The sequence below is a fragment of the Eptatretus burgeri genome, chromosome 10 (genome assembly GCF_056783735.1).
Source record: "Eptatretus burgeri isolate ZD-2024b chromosome 10, Ebu_testis_v1, whole genome shotgun sequence".
NCBI classification, from domain to species: Eukaryota; Metazoa; Chordata; class Myxini; order Myxiniformes; family Myxinidae; genus Eptatretus; species Eptatretus burgeri.
This window is the reverse complement of record NC_140970.1, coordinates 94887690-94913192: the sequence shown is the minus strand read 5'-3', so window position 1 is coordinate 94913192 and position 25503 is coordinate 94887690. Positions and strand designations below refer to the sequence as shown.

General features: G+C 45.9%; 1 protein-coding gene across 6 annotated transcripts in view; it reads right to left on the bottom strand.

The window, feature by feature from the left end:
* The window catches only part of IARS1 (isoleucyl-tRNA synthetase 1), a 260077-nt gene that overhangs the window by 207743 nt on the left and 26831 nt on the right, over positions 1-25503 (bottom strand). For all 6 annotated transcript variants that reach the window (XM_085899498.1, XM_085899496.1, XM_085899500.1 and 3 more), the window contains 2 exons: positions 16144-16263; positions 70-152 (listed from right to left, as the gene is read on the bottom strand). In XM_085899498.1, coding sequence (XP_085755624.1) covers positions 70-152; positions 16144-16263 — 203 coding nt within the window. The remainder of the gene's footprint in view (positions 1-69; positions 153-16143; positions 16264-25503) is intronic.

Sequence of the window (25503 nt, the reverse complement as noted above, 5' to 3'; positions counted from 1 at the left end):
CAATTAGGAATATATAAAGTGGAAAAGTGCAAAATATTAGGGGATGAAACAAACATCAAATGATCTCACCAAACACTCTCCATGAACCAGGGGTAGAGCGTCTTGTAGTCATTCTTGAAGTCAATCCACCGACCCAAACGCTTCACGGTCAACTAAACACAAGAAACGAGGAAATCAAGCTGAGTGTTGTTCACCATTCAGCACGTCTTCACTGGCGGTTAAACCGTCCACCAAAATGTCACCCTCCTTAACCACAAAACAACACATTTTTAAAAGTTGGCATGGAAATAGCACGGCAGTGTAACCAAGCACATTTGGGTTCCTCCGATCATTAAAATACAGCAAAAAAAATTCCCAGCATAGAAATGTGCAAATATATATATTTATGTATACGTATATGATTGAAAATTACGAAGTTACACAATGATTGAATGTAAATTGTGGCCGGTGTTCCACCCAAAAAATTAATAAATAATAAAATTATAAAAATCAGTTTTCTGCAGGCGTGGGTTGTGGGTTGCAGGGTGTTTCACGTACCAGCAATGAATGGCCTGACCTCATTACAATAAATCCATTGTTTTTTTTTTGGGGGGGGGGGGAATTTAAGCTACAGTCACATTATTGTAAAGATGCAAGTGCAGTGCACACAAAACAATTTAATTAGAAACTAATTAAATAATGCAATTATCACAGAACATCATTATATGAGCTGAATGAAAATATTTATGGTATTTATGGGGACTTCATCTTTTAACTGCCCATCATAGACAGGAACTTAAGCTAGTTCTCATAATAAACATTTGTTGAAAATTTGATGACAGAAGATGAAATAGCAAAATAATTTTTCGACGAGATGGATGCGTGCAGACACAGATATACAGACGAACACAGAACTGCAAAACCCCATCTCCTGCTGTGTGGGCAGACTAACCAAGGAGAGATATTGCCATCCAAAGCAACATGGTGCTTGCACAGTGAGGAAACCTGGCAACCACTCGAGGAGAACACCCCAAAATCCATATTTAAACAAACAAATCTATATTCAGATTTACAATTTCTTTATTGAGCTCAGAAATTGGAACCCTGCTAAACATTTTTTTATTTAAATATAAATTTTACACGTTCGAAGATGAGTGGAGGAGCTATCATAACTCATGCAGAAACATAGACAATCCTACTCCACACAGGGTTTTCCCATGCTATATCCTCTAAATGCTGAATATCAAGCGAGAAAGTAGCATGTACCTTTTTTAAGGTATTTGGCACGACTCGGTGGGGAAGCATGGTGTTGGCTTAGCAATTAGGGTGGCTGGCTTGGGATCTTAGGGTCCTGAGTTGGAACCACTGTTTGCATTGAATTAACACCAGGTGGGGTTGATTCAGCCTGTTTTCCTTCTAAGGTCGGTGAATTGAGTACCAGTGTACTGGTAATAAGGACACTGCATCGGTCGGGGTTCGAACCGCTGACTTCCCAGACTCAATGTGTACCTCTCCCGCTCGTCGTCCTCCCCAATCAAACCCTGACCTTGCAGACTTTTGTCATCACCAACCATTATGCCACCAAGTCGTTGAGTTTGTACTTACTTGGCATTTTTAAGAAACATTAATTGATTTGAAAAATATTCAATCCTTTTCCAAGTTGCATCGTGATTGATGAAATGTCATCGTGGAAAAAGCATATTATTGGCACCATGAAACTACTTCCACATTTGAATGTTATTTACTGAGTTTTCAAGTTAAATTTGTTCTGCTGGTTGCGTCATTGATGAGTGTGGCTATGCTATGGATGGGAGGGCCCCAGCGATGAGGCTGGAAATCAAAATATGGCCAAGATACACCGGCACATGATGGCTGACTGTTAATCATTTTGGTTTCACCAGTGTCTCACACATTAATGTATTTAAACATAAACCATGTGACTGCCAATGAGGTACTCAAGAGTAAACCTTCTTTACACAATTTTTTTTATTGCCAATTAAAAAATATGTATACAATTGGGGTTTATTTTTTTGATCAATCGTGCGACTGCCAGTCGGACAGTGTAGTCCAAGGTTGAGTTTATTGAAGATCAGCACAAAACAACACAAAGGCCTGACAATGTGCACAGTCAAAGCAAATGATGTTCTCTTCCTCTAAATCTCTTCGAGTAGGCATGGCACGTGTGTGAGCGTAGTTCACTGTTGGTCTTCCCCCCTTCTTCTTCTTCCTCTTTCTGTATTTTCTTACCCTCCTTTTGTTCCTTCTCCCCTTTCCTCTCTCCCCAACCCCCCACATTATTGTGTTTTTTTTTTTGTGTTGCATCCCCTCATTCCCTCTTTTTAACCGTGTCTCGCATAGCGAACGCTGGCTCCAAGAGAGCTCCGCGTTGTTCTTCTTCTGGTGAAGACAAAACCTTTAGGACGCAGCTCTTTTATATACAGGATCCAGATCTCCTTAAATACTAAACATCTGTACACATCCTCACATTGAGGGTGCCTTTTGAGAGCGTCTATCATGAACTTTTAAATATATTCGGACATTTGCTTTAAAGTTTCGAAAAGTTCACGTAACTATTTAAAGATTATTCCATTTAATGTGTTATAATTTCGTAAATACACTATTTCCTCATCATGAACGAGAAGCCTCCATGACGGGTCTCGCTATTGGCTCCATCAAGAAACGTGACGAAATATCGGAAGTTGTTGTTGTTATTATTGTGATCAAAATGCTGATGTGTCGACTTTCTGTAATGAATTTTTAGCCGCGTCGCGTTGCGAACGCTGGCTCGAAGAGAGCTTCGAGTTGTTGTTGTTCTTCTTCTTATTATTATTATTCTTGTTCTTCTTCTTCTGGTGAAGACAAAACCTTTAGGACATGGCTCTTGGACACATTTGTCCTTGTTCTTTTCTGGGGTTCAAGACAAAGACACAGAGACAGACAGAGAGACCTCGTGGTTTATTTGTTGTATTCATTCGTATGTAGACTGTAGCTGCTTGGCTCCATAATTTTCTCGTGATGCAGTTGAGCCACTGGTGCGATGCACATTATTAGCATGCTGGGACTCATTTTGCCAACCTTGGAAGGATTACGGGCTGAGTTGACCCGATCTGGTTTGATTTCAACTGCCTGACAGGCTTGAAATCAAGACCTGAAGATCTCAAGCCAGCCACCTGAACCGTAAAGCCAACAGCAGGCCTATGCGTAGTGGTGCCGGGAAGGGTTTCGTCCATTTGGGCGGTACCCTGTCAGTTTTTCTTAATTTTTTTTGCATTTTCATCACCGGTTTAATGTGAATCTTTTTTTAAATTTTTTTTCTTCGCTTAACTTATGTCTTCTTCTGTTAACTTCCTCTTCCCGAAGTAAGGGTAGTGTCAGAGTACGTTAACTTTCTTTTCCCCGAGGCTGGGAAGAGGTTGTGTCATGTGCTTAAACATGGCTGGAAAGATGAACGTGCCGGTCACATCAAAAGTTTTGAGGTAAGTGTATGGTGGTGCTAAAATGGTGCTATGGTGCTAAAATAAGAATATCCCTCACTGAACATCATCTTACAGTTCACTTTAAATGGTCACGATTACCAAGCATCTATGTTACTATACTGTCACCCTAACAGCTTTGGTTGTAAAAAGTTGGAACAAACGAAGCAATTTTGTCCTCAGTAAAAAGCAGTCTTCTGTACATGTCGCCAATAATACTGTTACGGCTGTGTAAATTCACAAACCACCATTCAGGGCCGGTAGGTGAGATAACTCGAAGTACATGTGTAGTTAGCCCCAAACCCGTTGTTTAGAGGGAATTTATGTGATTCATTCAGGCTGCGACGCTTTGAGATAGCCGTTTTTCTGTTCTATCTTTATTTTGAACCAACCACGTCTCAACCGCCATCACGCCAGCAATCGTCACCAACTGCAACCACGCTCCAACCCTCAAACAACAACAACGCCAACAGCCACGACCTTTACCTTCACAACTCAATCCCGCAAACATCGCATCACCGTCATTTCCAAACGGCACCATAACCATCAAACCACCACCGATAAACCCTCCACCACCCTCACCTCTCTCCTTCTACGGCCATTCCCGCACCACCTGTGAACACTGAGCGTCGGGCTGTCTTGGGCTCGTTCAGCGGTACGCACCGAGCCACGAGCGCAAATAGTGGCCTTTCCGAGGGAGAATTCGGATCAAGAACGCGACACGCCCACTTCTGATCCGTCCAATCAGCAAGCGCGAAGCGGCTTGGCCCCGCCTCCAGGCGCATCTGTGAAATCGATATATGCAAATTCTAGGATCAGGGGAGGTTCACGCCCACTTTTCCTCCGTCCAATTGGCGAGCGTGGCCCCGCCCCCGAGGTCATCCTGATCCAGATATTTGAATATTGTTTTCTCCTGCCGGTCTATAAAACGGCGAGCGCAAGGCGAATAGTGGCAGAGTGTGGCAGTAGCAGAGTGTGGCAGTGGCAGAGTGTGGCAGTAGCAGTGTGTGTCGGCAGGGCAGAGAGTGGAGTCGGGTGGCGAAGTCATCCGTGTGGCAGCGAGTTGGGTTCTGCCGTCGGCTGAAGAGAGTTGCGGAAAGAGGCAAAGGAGCTCGGGTCCGAGGCGAGAAGGACTGCGGTCGGCGACGAGGTCGCGGTGTCAGATCGCTCGTCGCGGGACCCAAGCCAGCCAGCCATTCTTCTCCCCCAGGGCATCAACAATTCCCCCTTTCCCCCCCGCGCTGAGATAGTGCAACAAGGGGGCCCCGTTCCCACCCCACTCCAAATGTCGTGCCAACGAAACCCGCCAAGGAGCACTGAGTCTGGGCACAGCCACGCGGCCACATCTTCGGCTCGTCCGCCAACGCGTTACAAGGACGCGGGTAGGACCCCCCCCCCCGGTCTCGCGGGCCTGGCCGCTCCTTCAGGTTATGCGCGCATATTGCCCTACAGGCCCGTCTGCCCCCTTGTCTATGAGGGTGGCTTCTTTCCTTTGCTTTTGAGTAAATGTGTGTTGGCGCCGTCTGTAAAGTAGAACTGTATAAGTGTTGCCGTGTGTACGCGTATTCGGTAGTAACTGCGTCGTTGTTTCTTTTGTTTTAACTGCTACATGTGAATTTTGACTGTTTGGCTGTATATGTGTGCTTTCCGTGTGTCGCGTAATAAATGTGCATTGTGTGAACTGTTTTCCCGTTTCGCTTCGTCTTTTCTTTATTGACCCTCCATCCTGCTTCACGTAAGGGGTTCGTAGTGGGCTTAATACGCCCGATAATTAATCGGAACCGTCGAGGCCGACGATAACACCGCTCGGTTATCACTGTAGCACGGAACGGACCGCTTAAGCGGTTCGTATCCGGAGTCGGCCTATGGCATGGTGCGATCGCCCGGTCGACCATTCGCGCAGGTACTTCGGTCGATCGAATTTGGCGAGCGACCCCATCCTGCACGGGTGGGCAATTGGCAGGATCGTGGTGAGGTTAAACCCCCACCCGTGACTCGCTCCCGGCGTTGGTCCGAGAGGGTCACGACGGAATTGTCCATCCGGTGGGCGACGGGCCGCGATTCGAGTCACGTGGCCGTCCGCACGCCGGCGGGCGCGAATTCGCAACAATACGAATTCTCAGGCTTATGTTGACATTTCAAATACAAGACAAACCAGTTGAACAAGTCGATGCCGCCCTTCCTAACGAGCAGATTGTGTTAATGAGGGGTTTGTTGCCACTTCCAAAGTTAAAAATCACACACAAGTTGTAAGAAGTGTGTTAACTTCTAGAAAAAGGCAAATAAATGAAAACTCCATCAATAGAATTCCATGTGACACCAGGTTTGCCTTATTAGAGGAAGCAGATAATTTAAAAGCTTCCACGAGTACAAAGGTTACCAATGTAGAAATATAATTGAACCTCCCAATGACAATCAGTGTTTCTGACCCCTCAGAGTCATATTGCAAAAGGACATTGACTGTGTGGATAGATTCCTCCCCTCTTTCACAATCACAGAAATTAGAAAAGCGTTCACAGTCCCCTTCAAAGGAAGTAATAAAGGAGTTGAATAAGGATAGAGGTCATAAAAGAGGTTAAGTAAAATCCACCAAAAAGGAGTGAAATGCATGAATCGGGGACTGTGGCCACACCACAGCCAGGTTTAGAGTCCACGACTTTGCATTCGAAGAATCTCCAAATGCAACTTCTGAAAAGGTTCTTGAAGAAGATGCTCTTTTTGAAACTGATCAATCATGTGATGCTCATAATAAAACTGAAGTACCAATTGATTCCCAATATGAGCACTATGACAGTGAATATCAAGCAGAGTCCTCTCAAATCCTAAAGGCTGCAAATAGTCCTTCAGATGATGAACTTCAGGACTGTTTGAGAGACTTCTTTCATAAAAGGAATATATAATTGGAAGCTCATTTCCCTGATTTTATGGCATTATAAAATTGAAAAGAAACAAAAAATTGCACATAACCTTGACACCCCCCCCCCAATTCGCCCATATTTCACTGAGTCACAGCAGAAGCAAATGGAAAAAAAATGCCTGGTGTTGGCTTAATGGTCCGTGGTGGGCTTTGGATCCTAAGGTCCTGAGTTCAAATCCCGCTCAGCTGTGGAATTAATACCAGGTGGGGTTAACTCGGTCTGTCATCCTTCCGAGGTCGGAAAAAATGAGTGCCAGCATGTTGGTATACGGTGTCGGGGTGGCGACCCATCCAGGATTGTGCCCAATAGCCAAGAAGACTGCTGAAGCATCACTAATGCTCTGCACAGAGTATGGTTCCAATCTCCTCCCCCCCCGTACATCCCTTTCCCCCATATTTCAGTCACAGCAGAAGCAAAATGGAGAAGAAAAAAATGACACAGAAAGCTCAACAACAGCACCCTTATTATTTGTAGTGATAGTCACTTTTCTGAAAGTATGGATGCAAATGTCAAATATTCAAACATCAACGGTGGTGCGAGTTTGGAACGCAAAGTTCAGGTTACAGATTTGACACGGTATTTTGTTATTGCAAGAAACGCATGGAGATCTGAACTCCAAATCTCAATGGAGAAAGCGAATGAAGGATTAGTGGTTCTTAAGCGAGATAAGTTTTTAACCGATGGAGTCGCCTTATTTAGTTCATCTTCATGAACACTCTACAGTCTACATGTTCAATACAAGAGCGACGTCGATGGTGCGCCACTGTAAATCCCCTGCTTCCCACTGAAAGCAAAGTTCAAACTAAAAGGGCACTCGGTAGAGCGCATACCTCAGCCCACGAAATGCCTGATCCGTGAGAACATATCGGGCCTAATATTTTTGAAATATCATGCGATACGTGCTTTATCGTTATTGGCCCCATCTCTCATTGGTGAATGATCACTTTAAAAATTAAAAAATTCTCATATCCAGATCCAGATTCGTATCTTCACCAAAATCGAATCAATTTGTTGTTGTCACACACCCAACCTGCACACCAACTTTCATCCAAAACTTTTTGAGCTATCCTGCACACAGACAGACAGACAAACAAACAAAGACAGAAAGGGGTGAAAACATCACCTCCTTCACCTTGTGGTAGAGGGAAAGATGGCAAAAAGTTCCAGCAGTAATGACTCAACATTAAAATTTTGAGTTGGGACCCTTGTGACCCAAACAAAATCCACATCCTCTCGGCCGAAGGCATAAACCAAAGTTCAAAGCCAAACAAAAAGAAGTAACATATTTCATGCATCCACCAATGTTGATTGCACATACAAAGTTTCATTCTTCTTTGTTGATGTGCAGCACAAGGTAAAGGGGTAGCCACACTGGCCGAGCACGGCTGTGCAGCTGATGCAATGCCCTCTGAAGGTTAGGGCAGGAATTTGGAATTTGTTCATTGTGCCGGCAATAGCTCACCTGCTCCTCGCGAACGGCAAAGTGGGATCTTTAACGTCCACCAACGAACGCTGGCAGAGGGGACGCCTGCTTAAAGTCCATCCGAGGGATGGCGCACACACATTGACGATTCACCCTGCCTGTGAAACACCAGTTTTTATACTTGGCTTGGGAATCAAACCCAGGCGAGATAACTTCGAGGTGAGTGTCCATACCTCTACACCAGTGGTTCCCAACCTTTTTCTGATCGAGTACCACTTGGAGGTCCCATACCGTTGCCGCGTACCACCTGGTTCCAGAAAAACTCAATTTGATAAGATATCAATTTATTCACAAATAGAACACACAAATGAACGAACTGTCAACAAAAAACAAAATTTAATGCGAGGGCTGCATCTGTTTCTTCTCCACCAGCTGGTCGATGAGGGGCATAACTTTGCTCACAGCACATCGGAAATCATGCCCGGGCACAGCAAGACGGTTCCGGCTCTTTGACTTGATGGTCATCATGGCTGAGAACCCCTGCTCGCACTCCCACGTAGAGGGGAAAATCAGTAGCTGGGGAACAGCGTGACGGGCTCGTGTCGGGTACCAGGAGGCCATGGTCACCCAGAAGTTCATGGGAGAGCATTCTTTGTGCTTCGTCTTTGCTGTCTCGTCAGCCTGGATATCTATGAGCTCCTCTTGTTCCCCGGTCCCGACAGGCAGATCACCTGGTTCAACGGAAAACGGATTGGTGATGTAGGCAGAACATGTAATGTCTGGGAAGTAATGCATCAACTCAGTCTTGAGCAGTGAGAGGTGACGGACGATTTCTTGGGAAAATTCATCATTGGGCTCGCTCTCAAGGGTAATCACGAGTTCGAACATTCCGTAGCGTTTGCTCTCCACGTTCTTGATCCAGAGGTCCAACTTCCGGACAAACGCTCCTAGCTTCGAGATGAAGTCTGAGACAGTGCAGTTGGGCCCTTGGAACGACAGGTTTAAGTGGTTGAAGACCCCAAAAATGTCCGACAGGTAGGCCAACCTTGAGATAAACTCCTCGTCCTCCAGATCTTTTTGAAAATCATGTTTTCTCCGTAAAGAATACGAGGAGTTCATCCCTCAGTTCAAAGCGACGCCTCGTCATATTCCCCCGGGAGAGCCAGCGAACCTCTGTGTGGTAGAGGAGACAGGTGTGGTCGGAGCCGAGATCTTCACAGAGCAGTTTGAACAGCCGAGTATTCAGGACGGATGTTTTGACGAAACTATTTTGATTAATCGGTTCAAGCATGATAACAAATTCAGAGGGAGTACCATAGTGCTTAGGGCGAATCTGTGTATGAAACAATGGACACCGGTGGCGTTTGGTGACACAGCTTTCACATGGACTTGAAACCCTGACTTTCGACCGAGCATAGACGGAGCCCCATATGTCGTGCATCCGACCAACTTTCCCCAATTCAGTTCATTATGCTTGAAGAAATTATCCAAAAAGTTGAAAACATCCTTTCCTTTCGTTGTACTGGATAGCTCCTGGCTCAGCAGCAGCTCACCCTCCGCAGTATTATTCTGTGTGAAGAGAACGTAGACAAGTCGTTGACAGCAGTTTTTTTTGTTGTTTTTTTTTTCAATATATATATATATATATATATATATATATATATATATATATATATATATATATATATATATATATATATATATATATATATATATATATATATATTGTTATGAATTTTGGTCCGTTTGACGTGTGATCGGCCACGTAACTCAAATCGCAACACGTCGCCCACCGGATTGAACAATTCAGTCGTGACCCTCCGGGAACTACCGCCAGGAGCCAGTCACGGGTGGGGGATCAACCTCACCACGATAGTGCCAATTGCCCACCCGCACAGGATAGGGTTGCTCGCCAAATTCGACCAACCGAAGTACCTGCGCGAGTGGTCGACCGGGCGATCGTACCTCACCGCAGGTCGACTTCGGACACGAACCGCTTTCGCGGCTCGTTCCGTGCTGCAGGGATAACCGAGCGGAGTTATCGTCGACCTCGACGGTTCAGATTACTTATCGGGTGTTTCAACCCACTATCAATCCCTTACGTGATGCAAGATGGAACGTTCAAACAGAGGAAAGGGCGCAACGAAACGGGAAACAGTTTGACAAGCAAGCACTTTTATTTCACACACATGCACGTATGTACAGCCATGCAATAAATGTGGGAAAAACAAAAAGGAAAATGTAACCAAAGCAAAAGCACTACTACCGACTATAATTATTTACAACACTTAAACAATTATACTTGTCAGGACTCGGCGCCACATCATTCATTCAAAATAAACAGGAAAGACCTCCCCATAGGCAGGGAGATAGACGGGGTCTGTGGACCAAATGTGCGCGGAATCTGGAGGAGCGGCCAGGTCCACGAGACCGAAGGGTCCAACTCGCGCCCTCGTGGCTCGATGGCGAGCAAGCCGCAATGTCCGTGCAGCTGCGCCCCGACTCCGTGCCCCTGGCGTGGTCGGTGAGCCCTCTCCGGCGTGCTCCGTGCCAGCACGGTTGGGTCGGCAATGAACGGGGCCACCGGCACTATCTCAGCGCGGATGGGGGGGAATTGTTGATGCTCAGGGTCGAGCGAGGGGAATGGCAGGCTGGCTTGGTCGCTTGTGGAAGCGAAGGTGGCTCGAGTCCAACAACGAGATGAGCCCAGCAACCAGCGACGAGACGACACCACACTACAACTCCCAGTTCCACACAGACTCGCATCTTTTATAGACCGGAGGAGGAGCCTGTATGCATATTTTAGGATCAAAACGTGATTGGAGGCGGGGCCACATCACCCTCTGTTCAGCTATTGGTGTGGCAAAAAGGGGCGTGAGCCTCTTTTGATCCGAATTCCTTCCTGAGAGGAATTCGCATTCATCGCGCTTGGAGGCGGGGTCACACCGCCTGACGCTCGCCCATTGGACGGAGAAAAGGGGCGTGAACCCTTCCTGATACGAATTTCTCTCCCGGAAAGAATCCACATTCATCGGGCTTGGAGGTGGGGCCATACCGCCCGACGCTCGCCCATTAAACGGAGAAAAGGGGGCGTGAAGCCTTCCTGATCTGAATTTCTCTCCCGTAAAGGCATCCATTGCACTCGTGGCTTGCCGCGTTCCGCAGCAATCACCGAACGGCTTCGGACAGTACGATGTTCGGTGTTGACTGGTGGTGGGGTCGATGGTTGTGGAAGGAGAAAGGCGAAGGTGGTGGGGGGTTTGCTGTGGTGGTTTGGTGGTTGGGGGGCGTCGTTTGGGAATGGCGGTGAAGCGATGTTTGCGGGATGGAGTTGTGGAGGTAAAGAGGCAAAGGTGGTGGTGTTTGAGTTGTTCGTGGCTTAATGGTCCAAAATAACGATAGAGAAAGAAAAATGGTGAACTCAAAGCGTCGCAGCCCGGATGAATCACACATATTCCCTCTAAACAACAGGTGTGGGCTAACTACACATGAACTTATCAATATATCTCACCTGAGGACCCTTTATGGTGTATTGCGAATTTCCACAGTCGTAACAATATAATTTTTTGTTTGTTTGTTTTTTTTCAATTTTTTTTTAAGGTTGAGCCCGAAAGTGCTCGCGAACCACCTGGATGGCCCTCACGTACCACAGGTTGGGAACCACTGCTCTGCACCATAGCAATTGTATATTATAATGGAGTAAATGTATATGGTTATGTATATTTGTGACCAAAACATCATTTTCTTCTTCAAATTTTCTTTAGCAAATTCCACCATGTTGTTTGTGGAGATATAAAGCAAGCCCAATAAACAATCTTGACTGTATTCATCAGCACTAATTTTTTTTGTTACTTTCACTTCATTAATCGACATCGAGATTGAGATCGAGATATGGGCAAAAGAGCATATACGATGTAAAAACCCAGCTGGAAGTGCAAGGGAAGCGGTGTATTGGTGGCACGTCTGCTCTGTAAGGCTGGAAGTTCGAATTCCCCATCCTGTTTTTGATAGTGCATTGTCCTTCCCTTCCAGCTCCAAGTGATAATTTTAATAAATATAATTTTGTGCTCAGTTCCTTTTTATTCCTGTATGTTGGGAACTGACTTCTGATTTACAGTATATATTCAAGGCAGAGCACGTGTGTGTGTGTGTGTGTGTGTGTGTGTGTGTGTGTGTGTGTGTGTGTGTGTGTGTGTGTGTGTGTGTGTGTGTGTGTGTGTATATATATATATACATATACACATATATATATATATATATATATACATATATATATATATATATATACATATATATATATATATATATATATATATATATATATACATATATATATATATATATATATATATATATATATATATATATATATATATATATATATATATATATATATATATATATATATATATATATATATATATATATATATATGTATATATATATATATATATATATATATATATATATATATATCTTCTTCCTCTTTCGGCTTGCTCGCGTTAGGGGTCGCCACAGCGGACCAACTGTCTCCATTTTGCTCTATCCTCCACATCTTCCATTGACACTCCAACCACCCGCATGTCCGCCCTCACCGCATCCATGAACCTCTTCTTTGGCCTTCCTCTTCTCCTCCTGCCTGGCGGCTCCATCTTCAACATCCTTCTCCCGATATACTCCGTTTCCCTCCTGTGCACATGTCCAAACCATCTCAATCTCGCCTCTCTCACTTTGTCTCCAAACCGTCCAACCTGCGCTGTCCCTCTAATACACTCATTTCTTATCCTATCCATCCTCGTCACTCCCAACGAGAATCGCAGCATCTTTAACTCTGCCACCTCCAGCTCTGCTTCCTGTCTTTTTGTTAGCGCCACCGCCTCCAAACCATACAACATAGCTGGTCTCACTACCGTCTTGTATACTTTCCCCTTCACTCTTGCAGCTACCCTTCTGTCACAAATCACTCCTGCAACTCTTCTCCACCCACTCCATCCTGCCTGCACTCTCTTTTTCACTTCTCTCCCACACTCTCCGTTACTTTGGACAGTTGATCCCAAGTATTTAAACCAATCCACCTTCCCCACCTCAACTCCTTGCAACTGCACCATACCACCACCCTCCCTCTCATTTACGCACATGTACTCCGTCTTACACCTACTGACTAACATTCCCCTTCTCTCCAGTGCGTACCTCCACCTCTCAAGGCTCGATTCAGCCTGCTCCCTACTCTCCCTACAGATCATGATGTCATCCGCGAACATCATGGTCCATGGAGACTCCAGTCTGATCCCGTCCGTCAACCTGTCCATCACCATTGCAAACAGGAAAGGGCTCAGAGTCGATCCTTGGTGCAATCCCACTTTAACCTCAAACCGGTCCGTCATTCCTACCGCACACCTCACCGCTGTCACACTGTCCTCATACATATCCTGCACGATCCTCACATACTTCTCCAACACTCCCGACTTCCTCATACAATACCACAACTCCTCTCTTGGCACCCTATCATAAGCTTTCTCTAAATCCACAAACACACAATGTAACTCTTTCTGGCCTTCCCTATACTTCTCCATCAACATTCTCAAAGCAAACATCGCATCAGTGGTACTCTTTCCTGGCATAAACCCATATTGCTGCTCACAGATAGTCACCTCTCCTCTCAACCGAGCTTCCACTACTCTTTCCCACAACTTCATGGTGTGGCTTAACAACTTTATCCCTCTGTAATTTCCACAGCTCTGCACATCACCCTTGTTCTTGAAAATCGGAACCAGTACACTTAATCTCCACTCCTCCGGCATCCTCTCGCTTTCCAAGACTTTATTAAACAATCTGGTTAACAACCCCACTGCCATCTCTCCTAAGCACTTCCATGCCTCCACTGGTATACCATCTGGGCCAACCGCCTTTCCACTTTTCATCTTCTTCATAGCAGTCCTCACTTCATCCTTACTGATCCACCCCACTTCCAGATTCACTATCTCCACCTCTTCCAACCTTCTCTCTCTCTCATTTTCTTCATTCATCAGCTCCTCAAAGTACTCCATCCACCTTCTCAACACACTCTCCTCGCTCGTCAGCACATTCCCATTTGCGTCCTTTATCACCCGAACCTGCAGCACATCCTTCCCAGCTCGGTCCCTCTGTCTTGCCAATCGGTATAAATCCTTTTCCCCTTCTTTTGTATCCAACTTCTCATACAGCTCGTCATATGCCTTTTCCTTGGCCTTTGCCACCTCTCTTTTTGCTTTTCGACGCCACTCCTTGTACTCCTGCCGACTTTCTTCATCTCTCTGACTATCCCACTTCTTTTTCGCCAACCCCTTCTTCCTTATACTTTCCTGTACTTCCTCATTCCACCACCAAGTCTCCTTATCTTCCTTCCTCTGTGCAGATGTCACACCAAGTACCTTCCTCGCTATCCCCCTCAACTTCTGCTGTCGTTGCCCAATCATCCCACCCATCTTTACCACCATCCAACGCCTGTCTCACCTCCTCCCTAAATTTCACGCAACAGTCATTCCTCCTTCAGCTTCCACCATCTGGTCCTTGGTTCAGCCCTCACTCTCTTCCTCAACCTCAACTCTAAAGTCATCCTACAGACCACCAATCGATGCTGTCGAGCTACACTCTCCCCTGCCACAACCTTACAGTCACTAATCTCTTTCAGGTTGCATCTCCTACTTAAGATGTAATCCACCTGTGTGCACTTTCCTCCACTCTTGTATGTCACCCTGTGTTCCTCCTTCTTCTTGAAATATATGTTTACCACTGCCATTTCCATTCTTTTTGCAAACTCTACCACCATTTGCCCTTCCACATTTCTCTTGTTGAGACCGTACCTCCCCATCACCTCCTCATCCTCTTTATTCCCTTCCCCAACATGTCCATTGAAATCTGCTCCAATCACCACTCTTTCATCCTTGGATACACTCTCCACCACTTCATCTAACTCACTCCAGAAATCTTCTTTATATTCCATCTCACACCCCATATGTGGGGCATATGCACTGATGACATTCATCATCACCCCTTCAATTTCCAACTTCACACTCATCACTCGGTCAGACACCCTCCTCACCTCCAATACCCTCTTGACATGATCTTACTTCAGGATTATCCCGACACCATTTCTCCTCCCATCCACACCATGGTAGAACAGTTTGAAACCACCTCCAATGCTCCGAGCCTTACTCCCCATCCACTTGGTCTCTTGTACACACAGTATGTCCACCTTTCTTCTCTCCATCATATCAGCCAACTCTCGCCCTTTGCCAGTCATCGTCCCAACATTCAGAGTTCCAACTCTCACCTCCACACTTCTACCCTTCCCCCTCTCCCACTGCCTCCGGACTCGCCTTCCCCGTTTCCTTCTCCTCCTTTGCCCAGCAGTAGCACAATTTCCACTGGTACCCTGCTGACCACCAGTACCGGTGGCGGTCGTTGGTAACCCGGGCCTCGACCGATCCGGTATGGAAATTCGTTTTGTTGTCCGCATAATGATTTGGCATAGGTTTTTACGCCGGATGCCCTTCCTGACGCAACCCTGGTCGCCTCTTACGACACACAGGGATATGGTACACCTATTCTAACCGGGGCATACACCGGGCCCAGTACAACTGGTGCTCATTTCGCCGACCTCGGAAGGATGGCAGGCTGAGTCAACCCCCTGGTGTTTTCGACTTGGTGTGTGTATATATATATATATATATATATATATATATATATATATATATATATATATATATATATATATATATATATATATACACATTATATATATATATATATATATATATATATATATATATATATATATATATATACACATTATATATATATATATTAATTCAGTGTCCCAACGGGGCTTGAACTCAGGACCTCTTGGGTCCCAAGCCACTGCCCTTACCACTGCGCCAACACCAGGCTAATATATATATATATATATATATATATATATATATATATATATATATATATATATATATATATATATATATATATATATATATATATATATATATATATATATATATATATATATATATATATATATATATATATATATATATATATATATATATATATGGACGACTTCCCCCCCCTCCGCAGCACCATCCACTCCATCCACCTTCACCATTCCCCCTCCAAATTCCGATCCACCATCACCCCCACCAACCCAACTCACCATTCCCCACCTTTCTCACTCCTGAACAAAGCAGGCATGGTCAAAGATGCTTATGCCTCTGCAGCGACGTGTGGTAAGGTGCATGAAGCACACCGATCCACACCAGTTATAATAATGATAACAAATAATAAATGATAAAATATGTGTGAAACATCCACTCACCTCCCACTCTTTCGAGTAGCGCATCACAATCTTACGGCACTCTGCATTGTACTGTGCAATGCCCATCTTCTGCACATCCTCAGGGCTGGTGATGTTCAGAGTCTTGTCGATCTCATACTCCTGATACCAAAAAACAAATAAACATGCTTTTGAGGATTGTTATTAAAAAAAAAAAAATTACATAGTTTAGCACTATTAAAGCAGTCAAATACACCACCTTATTTAACACCAGCAAATACCAAACATCACTTCACTGACGGGAATACTGGGGGTGGGGAGGGGGGTGAGAGGGAGGAGGGGAGGAGAGTGAGGGTGTGGAATGTGGAGTGTGGAGGGGGGAGAGAGACAAAGGATGTGGGGGGGAGAGAGACAGAGGATGTGGAGGGGGGAAGAAGAGAGGCAGAGGATGTGGAGGGGGAAGAAGAGAGGCAGAGGATGTGGAGGGGGAAGAAGAGATAGAGGATGTGGAGGGGGAGAAGAGACAGAGGATGTGAAGGGAGGAGGAGAGACAGAGGAAGTGGAATGGGGGAGGAGAGACAGAGGATGTGGAATGGGGGAGGAGAGACAAAGGTTGTGGAGGGGGGGAGAGACAGAGGATGTGGATGGGGGGGACAGAGACAGACGATGTGGATGGGGGGGGGACAGAGATACAGACGATGTAGAGGGAGGGGAGAGAGACAGAGGATGTGAAAGGACGAGCCAAGACAGAGGATGTTGAGGGGGGGAGAGAGAGGATGTGGAGGGGATGGTGGAAGAGAGAGGATGTGGAGGGGATGGTGGAAAAGAGAGGATGTGGAGGGCATGGTGGAAGAGAGAGGATGTGGAGGGCATGGTGGAAGAAAGAGGATGTGGAGGGGATGGTGGAAGAGAGAGGATGTGGAGGGGATGGTGGAAGAGAGAGGATGTGGAGGGGATGGTGGAAGAGAGAGGATGTGGAGGGGATGGTGGAAGAGAGAGGATGTGGAGGGGATGGTGGAAGAGAGAGGATGTGGAGGGGATGGTGGAAGAGAGAGGATGTGGAGGGGATGGTGGAAGAGAGAGGATGTGGAGGGGATGGTGGAAGAGAGAGGATGTGGAGGGGATGGGGAGAGAGAGGATGTGGAGGGGCGGGGGAGAGAGAGGATGTGGAGGGGGAGAGAGGATGTGGAGGGGGGAGAGCAGATGTGGAGGGGAGAGAGAGGATGTGGAGGGGGAGAGAGAGGATGTGGAGGGGGAGAGAGAGGATGTGGAGGGGGAGAGAGAGGATGTGGAGGGGGGAGAGAGAGGATGTGGAGGGGGAGAGAGAGGATGTGGAGGGGGAGAGAGAGGATGTGGAGGGGGAGAGAGAGGATGTGGAGGGGGGAGAGAGAGGATGTGGAGGGGGAGAGAGAGGATGTGGAGGGGGAGAGAGAGGATGTGGAGGGGGGAGAGAGAGGATGTGGAGGGGGAGAGAGAGGATGTGGAGGGGGAGAGAGAGGATGTGGAGGGGGGAGAGAGAGGTTGTGGAGGGGGGAGAGGGTGTGGAGGGGGGGGAGAGGAGGGGTGAGGGAAGGGCAAAGCAGCAAGGGGTGAGAGGAAGGGAAGCCAGACGTACAGCGAGTATTAATTATGATTCATGCAGTCTCATCAAAATGATTCTGCATAGAATAAAAGAGAAGATGGAAAGAAAATAATGTCTGAAATCGATTTTCTACCGGGCATGCTGAAAATACAGCCCAGAGACAAGACCCGCCCGGACACGTCCAGAGACAAACTCCCATCCAGATAGAACCACCCTCCAGACACGTTTGGAGACAGAGAGAGGGGGAGAGAGAGAGAGAGAGAGGTGTGTGGGAGGAGGGTGATGCACTGTATTGGGAGGGGGTAGAGCAAGGATGGGACAAAGAGAGAGTGAGTGGTGGGAGTAGAGCAAGGATGGGACAAAGAGAGAGTGAGTGGTGGGAGTGGAGGAGTTAGCAGAGAGAAAATGGTTATGCTTTATGGAAAAAAAAATAAAAAAAATAAAAAAAAACACACTCACACACGCCCAGGGTTTTTGGAAAGGATAAGAAGGCGATTTGTGTTCCACAGTGTACAAGTACTTTATAATCCAATTTAAATAAAACAAGGATTGTAAAAGTCATCGAAATAAATTCTGGAATATTGCACCTTTGACAGTCAAAACAAACAAACAATATATATATATATATATATATATATATATATATATATATATATATATATATATACATACATATACATACACACAGTAATCCCCCGTTTCTCGCGGGGGTTACGTTCCAAACCTCCCCGCACTAAGTGAAAATCCTCGATGAATGGACGCCTCCCCCCCCCAAAACAAAAACAAAAAAAAATCGACTTGTCTGGTCTGGTCGGTTTGGGAGTGATTGGGTTTGAGGTGCCGGAGATCGACTCGTCTGGTCTGGTCGGTTTGGCAGTGATTGGGTTTGAGGTGCCGGAGATCGCCTAGTCTGGTCTGGTCGGTTTTGAGGTGCTGAGTATGAGCAGTGCTCGTCCAATGGCGGCAAACCTTTTTCCTTCCCGAAGCATATATTGAGCACCTTAACCTTCTCCTGGAGTGTCCCAGGACCTTCTTCTGGTGCTTCGGTTCCTTGCCAGAAGCCTGAGAAGGTGCAGGGCATTTGGGCGGCATCGTGGGGCTTGGAGAAAAAAAAACGGAGAAAATACTCGAAGTTCACAAGCGATACTTTGTCTCGTGCGTTGTGTGACTGGTCGAGCACCACGCGTTATAATTTATTGCTTAAATAATTTATATTTTATATATTATTACCGCGATGTACCGGGGGAATCCGCAGAAAAAATTAGTTACGTTCCAAGGGAAAACAGGCGATGAACCGGGGGCGCGATAGGTGAACCGCGATGAAGCGGGGGTTGACTGTATATACATATGCTGTAAAATAAAATAAAAAATACACCCGTGCGGGAGTGACGGTCATCTCTGCGAGAAAAAAAAATCATTTTCGCATTTTTTGCCAACTTTGAAGTCACGTGACATGAAAACGAAAGCGAATATCGAAAATCCGGCCTGACCAAATTTAGATATTGTCCCATAGATTCATATGCTGCAATCAAATTCAAGATCGCTTGAGAAATGGCGGAGATATATTTTGAAAATCGTCATTTTCGCAACTTCAAAGGCCTCGTGACCTTGAAAGTCATACCATCGTGTACATCTCATCGACCTCGATCAGGATCACTAATGACGAGATCTCCCGCTTCAACTTCATTGTGAACGGACGGATCAAAGAACAGACACCCATATTATTAGGTCATGATTGAAGAGATGACCTAATAAAAAGGACATGGGAAGTGTTGTTTCAATGATTATATATATATATATATATATATATATATATATATATATATATATATATATATATATATATATATATATATATATATATATATATATATATATATATTCGTGGGGCAACTTAGCTAAATATAGCATAACAATTGTGCATTTTGTGAGGAAAGCAACAAATTTGGCACACAAGTCGCCTAACATATTATAAACAGATGTGGATATTGGGCCATCTCAAATTCAGCCGCTGATGGCTGGGGCAGCCATTTTCCACTGCCATCAAAAATTTTGAGATGGCCCAATATCCAAATCTGTTCATATGATCGGCTACTTGTGTGCCAAATTTGGTGCTTTCCTCACAAAACGCACAATTGTTCTGCGAAGTTGCCCCACTATATATATATATATATATATATATATATATATATATATATATATATATATATATATATACACACACACACACACACACACACACACACACACACACACACACACACACACACACACACACACACACACACACACACACACACACACACACACTGGGGAGAACAAGTATTTGATACACTGCCGATTTTGCTGGTTTTCCCCACTTACAAAGCACGTAGAGGTCTGTAATTTTTATCATAGGTACACTTCAACTGTGAAAGACGGAATCTAAAACAAAAATCCTGAAAATCACATTGTATGATTTTTAAATAATTAATTTGCATTTTATTGCATGAAATAAGTATTTGATACATCAGAAAAACAGAACTTAATATTTGGTACAGAAACCTTTGTTTGCAATTATAGAGATCAGACGTTTCCTGTAGTTCTTAACCAGGTTTGCACAGACTGCAGCAGGTATTTTGGCCCACTCCTCCATGCAGATCTTCTCCAGATCCTTCAGGTTTCGGGGCTGTCGCTGGGCAACACAGACTTTCAGCTCCCTCCAAAGATTTTCTATTGGGTTCATGTCTGGAGACTGGCTGGGCCACTCCAGGACCTTGAGATGCTTCTTACGGAGCCACTCCTCAGTTGCCCTGGCTGTGTGTTTCGGGTCGTTGTCATGCTGGAAGACCCAGCCACGCCCCATCTTCAATGCTCTTGTTGAGGGAAGGAGGTTGTTGGCCAAGATCTCGCGATACATGGCCCTCAATACGGTGCAGTCGTCCTGTCCCCTTTGCATAAAAGCATCCCCAAAGAATGATGTTTCCACCTCCATGCTTCACGGTTGGGATGGTGTTCTTGGGGTTGTACTCATCCTTCTTCTTCCTCCAAACACGGCGAGTGGAGTTTAAACCAGAAAGCACTATTTTGGTCTCATCAGACCACATGACCTTCTCCCATTCCTCCTCTGGATCATCCAGATGGTCATTGGCAAACTTCAGACGGGCCTGGACATGTGCTAGCTTGAGCAGAGGGACCTTGCGTGCGCTGCAGGATTTTAATCCATGACGGCGTAGTGTGTTACTTATGGTTTTCTTTGATACTGTGGTCCCAGCTCTCTTCAGGTCATTGACCAGGTCCTGCCGTGTAGTTCTGGGCTGATCCCTCACCTTTCTCATGATCATTGAGGCTCCACGAGGTGAGATCTTGCATGGAGCCCCAGACCGAGGGAGATTGACTGTTATCTTGAACTTCTTCCATTTTCTAATAATTGCGCCAACAGTTGTTGCCTTCTCACCAAGCTGCTTGCCTATTGTCCTGTAGCCCATCCCAGCCTTGTGTAAGTCGACAATTTTGTCCCTGATGTCCTTAGACAGCTCTCTGGTCTTGCCCATTGTGGAGAGGTTGGAGTCTGATTGATTGAGTGTGGACAGCTGTCTTTTATGCAGATAACGAGTTCAAACAGGTGCAGTTAATACAGGTAATGAGTGGAGAATGGGAGGGCTTCTCAAAGACAAAACTAACAGGTCTGCGAGAGCCGGAATTCTTACTGGTTGGAAGGTGATCAAATACTTATTTCATGCAATAAAATGCAAATTAATTATTTAAAAATCATACAATGTGATTTTCAGGATTTTTGTTTTAGATTCCGTCTTTCACAGTTGAAGTGTACCTATGATAAAAATTACAGACCTCTACGTGCTTTATAAGTGGGAAAACCTGCAAAATCGGCAGTGTATTAAATACTTGTTCTCCCCACTGTATATATATATATATATATATATATATATATATATATATATATATATATATATATATATATATACATATACATATATATATATATATATATATATATATATATACATATACATATATATACATATACATATATACACATACATATATATATATATATACACATACATATATATATATATACACATACATATATATATATACACATACATACATAAACAAACACCGTGGTGCCCCCAGAATCCGAACACCCCGTTGTTTGAACAAATTGGAATCCGAACATTTTTTGAGAAAATTTTGCCCTAAAAACCGAACACAACGTGGCGTTCATGTTTTTTCACATGAGTCTCCCCTGCCTGTTCGGCCCGCATCTTCACGTTTTGTTCATTCAGTTCGGCGGTGGAAGTCCTCGTGAAAGCATCTCTCGCGTGTCGATCGCCACTTTACCTCGTCTTTTCACCTTGATTTGTGCTGTTTTTTTTTTTACTCATCTTGTGTTTTAAATAATCACAAAAAGCAATCCGATCATGTGGTGTGACGGACTGTCGGGCAAGGATTTAATTTCACAGAAAAACCGGTTGTAATTTGGAATAACAATGATTCCCTCAGCCCGATGTGCTTGATGAAAGTGATTGTAGTACTGGGGGCATCATGTTTGATGAGCTGCTCTGGGGGCAGCGCTCTCGCAGAGTGCGCGAGCGACCGAAACCCAGGCCGGAGCAGGAGCCTGTGTGGACCTTTGGATGTGGTGATTGTACCAGTTTACATTCAATACACCGCCAGCGAAGGTCATTTCCTCATCTTATTTTACCTTAAACATGGGGAATTTCAGTTGAAAGTGTCTTGAAAGTGGGTTTTCTTGGTGTCCAGGAACGGATTAATTCACTTTCCATTATTTCTTATTGGGAAAATTGTTTTGTAATCCCAACAGCCTCCAGGAACTAATTAATTTCGGATTCTGGGGGCACCACTGTATGTGTGTGTGTGTGTGTGTGTGTGTGTGTGTGTGTGTGTGTGTGTATATATATATATATATACACACATATATATATATATATATACATATACATATACACACACACACATCTCCTGGTGTTGGCGTAGTGGTGAGGGTAGCGGCTTGGGATCCAAAAGGTCCTGAGTTCAAGCCACGTTGGCTGCTTGAATTAATACACACCAGGAGGTCGACTCAGCCTGTCATCCTTCCGAGGTCGGCGAAGTGAGTACCAGTGTACTGGGCCCGGTGTATGCCCCGGTTAGAATAGGTGTACCATATCCCTGTGTCGTAAGAGACGACCAGGGTTGCGTCAGGAAGGGCATCCGGCGTAAAACCTGTGCCAAATCATGAGAATCATTACGGATGATCCGCTGTGGCGACCCCTTACGGGAGCAGCCGAAAGAAGAAGACAATATATATATATATATATATATATATATATATATATATATATATATATATATACATACATACATATATATACATATACATATATATTGTGTTACGGCTGTGGAAATTCACAGAACACCATATAGATCCTTCGTTCAGTTATGCCGATAAGTCTGTGTTCAGATACATTTCCCCACCCTTGTCTAATGGGGATAATTCGTGTGAACAGGGCTATGACCTTTGAGTTAGCCGTTTTTCTTTTGCTATCGTTATTTTGGACCAACCGCTTCACAACCACCACCTCCACCACCAACATCGCTCTCATCAACCGCCGCCACCACCAACACCTTCTCCACCACCGCCTTCACCACAAGCGCCCAACCACACCACCCTCACGACCACGACAAAACGCCAGCCATGTGACCATTACAACGACCACCGTAACCACCACCACCACGTTTCCACGTCAGCACGGTTGTCGGAGGCCTGGCCTTCGTTGAGGGAAAGCAGGCGACCCCCTTCCCCCCCCTCCCCCGAACGAATGGCGTCTCCGCGGTGGATTTCACCCTGCGAGGGACAAGGAGAAAAACCAAGACAACTACCGTGGCGGCAAGCGTCCCTGATTTGGCGGGAAAACACTTCCTTCTGGAAGGTTCCCACGTGTGCTGGAAAGAGGGGCGGGGTGGAACGGCGGCTATAAAGGGACGCGTGAAGAGCTTTGCCGTGTGGTGGTCCCAGTCAGAGAGTCGTCTTGGTTGTGGTCGCTCATGGCGCCGTTGTCCGAGTGGTCCGCGTGGTGGTAGAAGTCGGTGAGGTGGTGTCAGGATCGTGTGCGCTGAGGGGATTAGAGGTGGCGCTCTGGATCACGCTCTGGTTCGCTGGGTTGTCGAATCGGAAGAGACGCCAGCGGTGAAGGCTGGGTCTGGAGAACGGAGCCCAAGACTCCACCACACGGTCACGTTTTTACTTCATTTCTTTTTGGGTGTTGGTGTATGTGTGTTCGTTGCGCCAGTCCGTTAAGTAAAACCCATTTAAGTGACTGTGCATGTACAGAATAATTATAGAGATCGGCTGTTGGCTTTTGTTGTGTGAAAATGCGACGACGACGGTGCCTGACGGTGGACAAAGGCCGAGTCGCGGTCGTAGCTGTTTTGGGGACCGTGCCGGGTTTGCACGGCAGCGCGCGCGGGGTCCGTGCTGTGCGACGCACGAGGCTGCCGCGTGCGCGGCTGCGCGAGTGAAACCCGGTCCGTAAACGCACGCGGTGGATGTTAGCCTATCCCGTGGACGGACAGAAGCAAGGCTGGGATTGTGAATTTGGACCGGATGGGTTCACAACGTGAGCGTGTTTGTAAAGCTCCGATGAGTAGAGAAAATGTGTTCGCGTGGGGAACCCCTCGAAACGCGAGGCTTGCTTTGGGATGCACATGGTGACGTCATGGCTGCATGGTTGAAATGTTACCGTCCAATAAGGGACGAGGTGCACGAAGCGCGAACAGCTGCCATGACATCACGGGGAAAAGAGCACAGGTTGCGAGTTTCAGCGCTGGTGCACGCATTTAAAATATATATATATTTTTTTTAAAGCAAGCCTTGCTTCGGGTGAACAGGATTCCCTGGGCAAGGGGTGGAAGACCCCCCTGTCTGGGGCACAGGACACAACGAGTTAGGGGGAAGGGTTAGTTTAGTTTGACCGGCTCCATGGGACAGGGATAAGTCCTCATGGAGCCCGTGGAATGGATTAGTTCGAGAAATTTTCGGACAGATTTAGGATGACAAATGGGAAATAATATTTGAGGACACGGACAGACTGTGAATGTGTAGAGTGGACGTTGCTTAGCTACGTAGATTAAGTGGAATGTGCTATATTGTAAGCAAAGGGATGACGAGGGAGCACGAAGTATTTCGGGGATTTAGTCAGAAGAATGGCAGAGTTCAGCGATGTGTGAGAAGAGGAGTGAAATGGAAACATGATGAGTGAGTGAGGGCCAGCGGGCCTGAGTGTATGGAGTGAATGTGGTATGCATAGTGCGATGAGTGATTGGGGGGGGAGGGGTAATTCCTACCTAAGGGATCCTGGGGTCAGTGTAAAGTGAGTTAGTGGGTTAGTAAAATTGACAAAATGGAGATCGTTTTGCTGTTGGTGGGAATGTAGGCTCAAAACCCATTTGGAGGGGTGAAGGAGCCCTGTTGGCGGGCTGGGAGCGTGGCTGCGAATAGCGAGTATCGCTTCGTGGGTACCCCGGGCACCGGGCGAGTCGGCCGCGGAAGGCCAAGGGCCCATGGGGGGGCCAGGATAGTGTAGTGGGCATGATTGGGCCCGCATGATGCGGGGCCCGGGGCGCCATTGGCCATGTGGGCAGTGCATTGGGCACGGGCAACCGGGGCAGGGGCCTGGGGCCCCAGCCTGCCACGTGAGCATTTCAGGGGAGTAGCCATGGAGGGCACTCCCCAGTGTTTCAGGAGCTGGTAGGCTCGGAGACAGTTGCAGGGCCCAGGGGTGCCATAGTTGGAGAATTGGCAGAGGGTAGTTCCT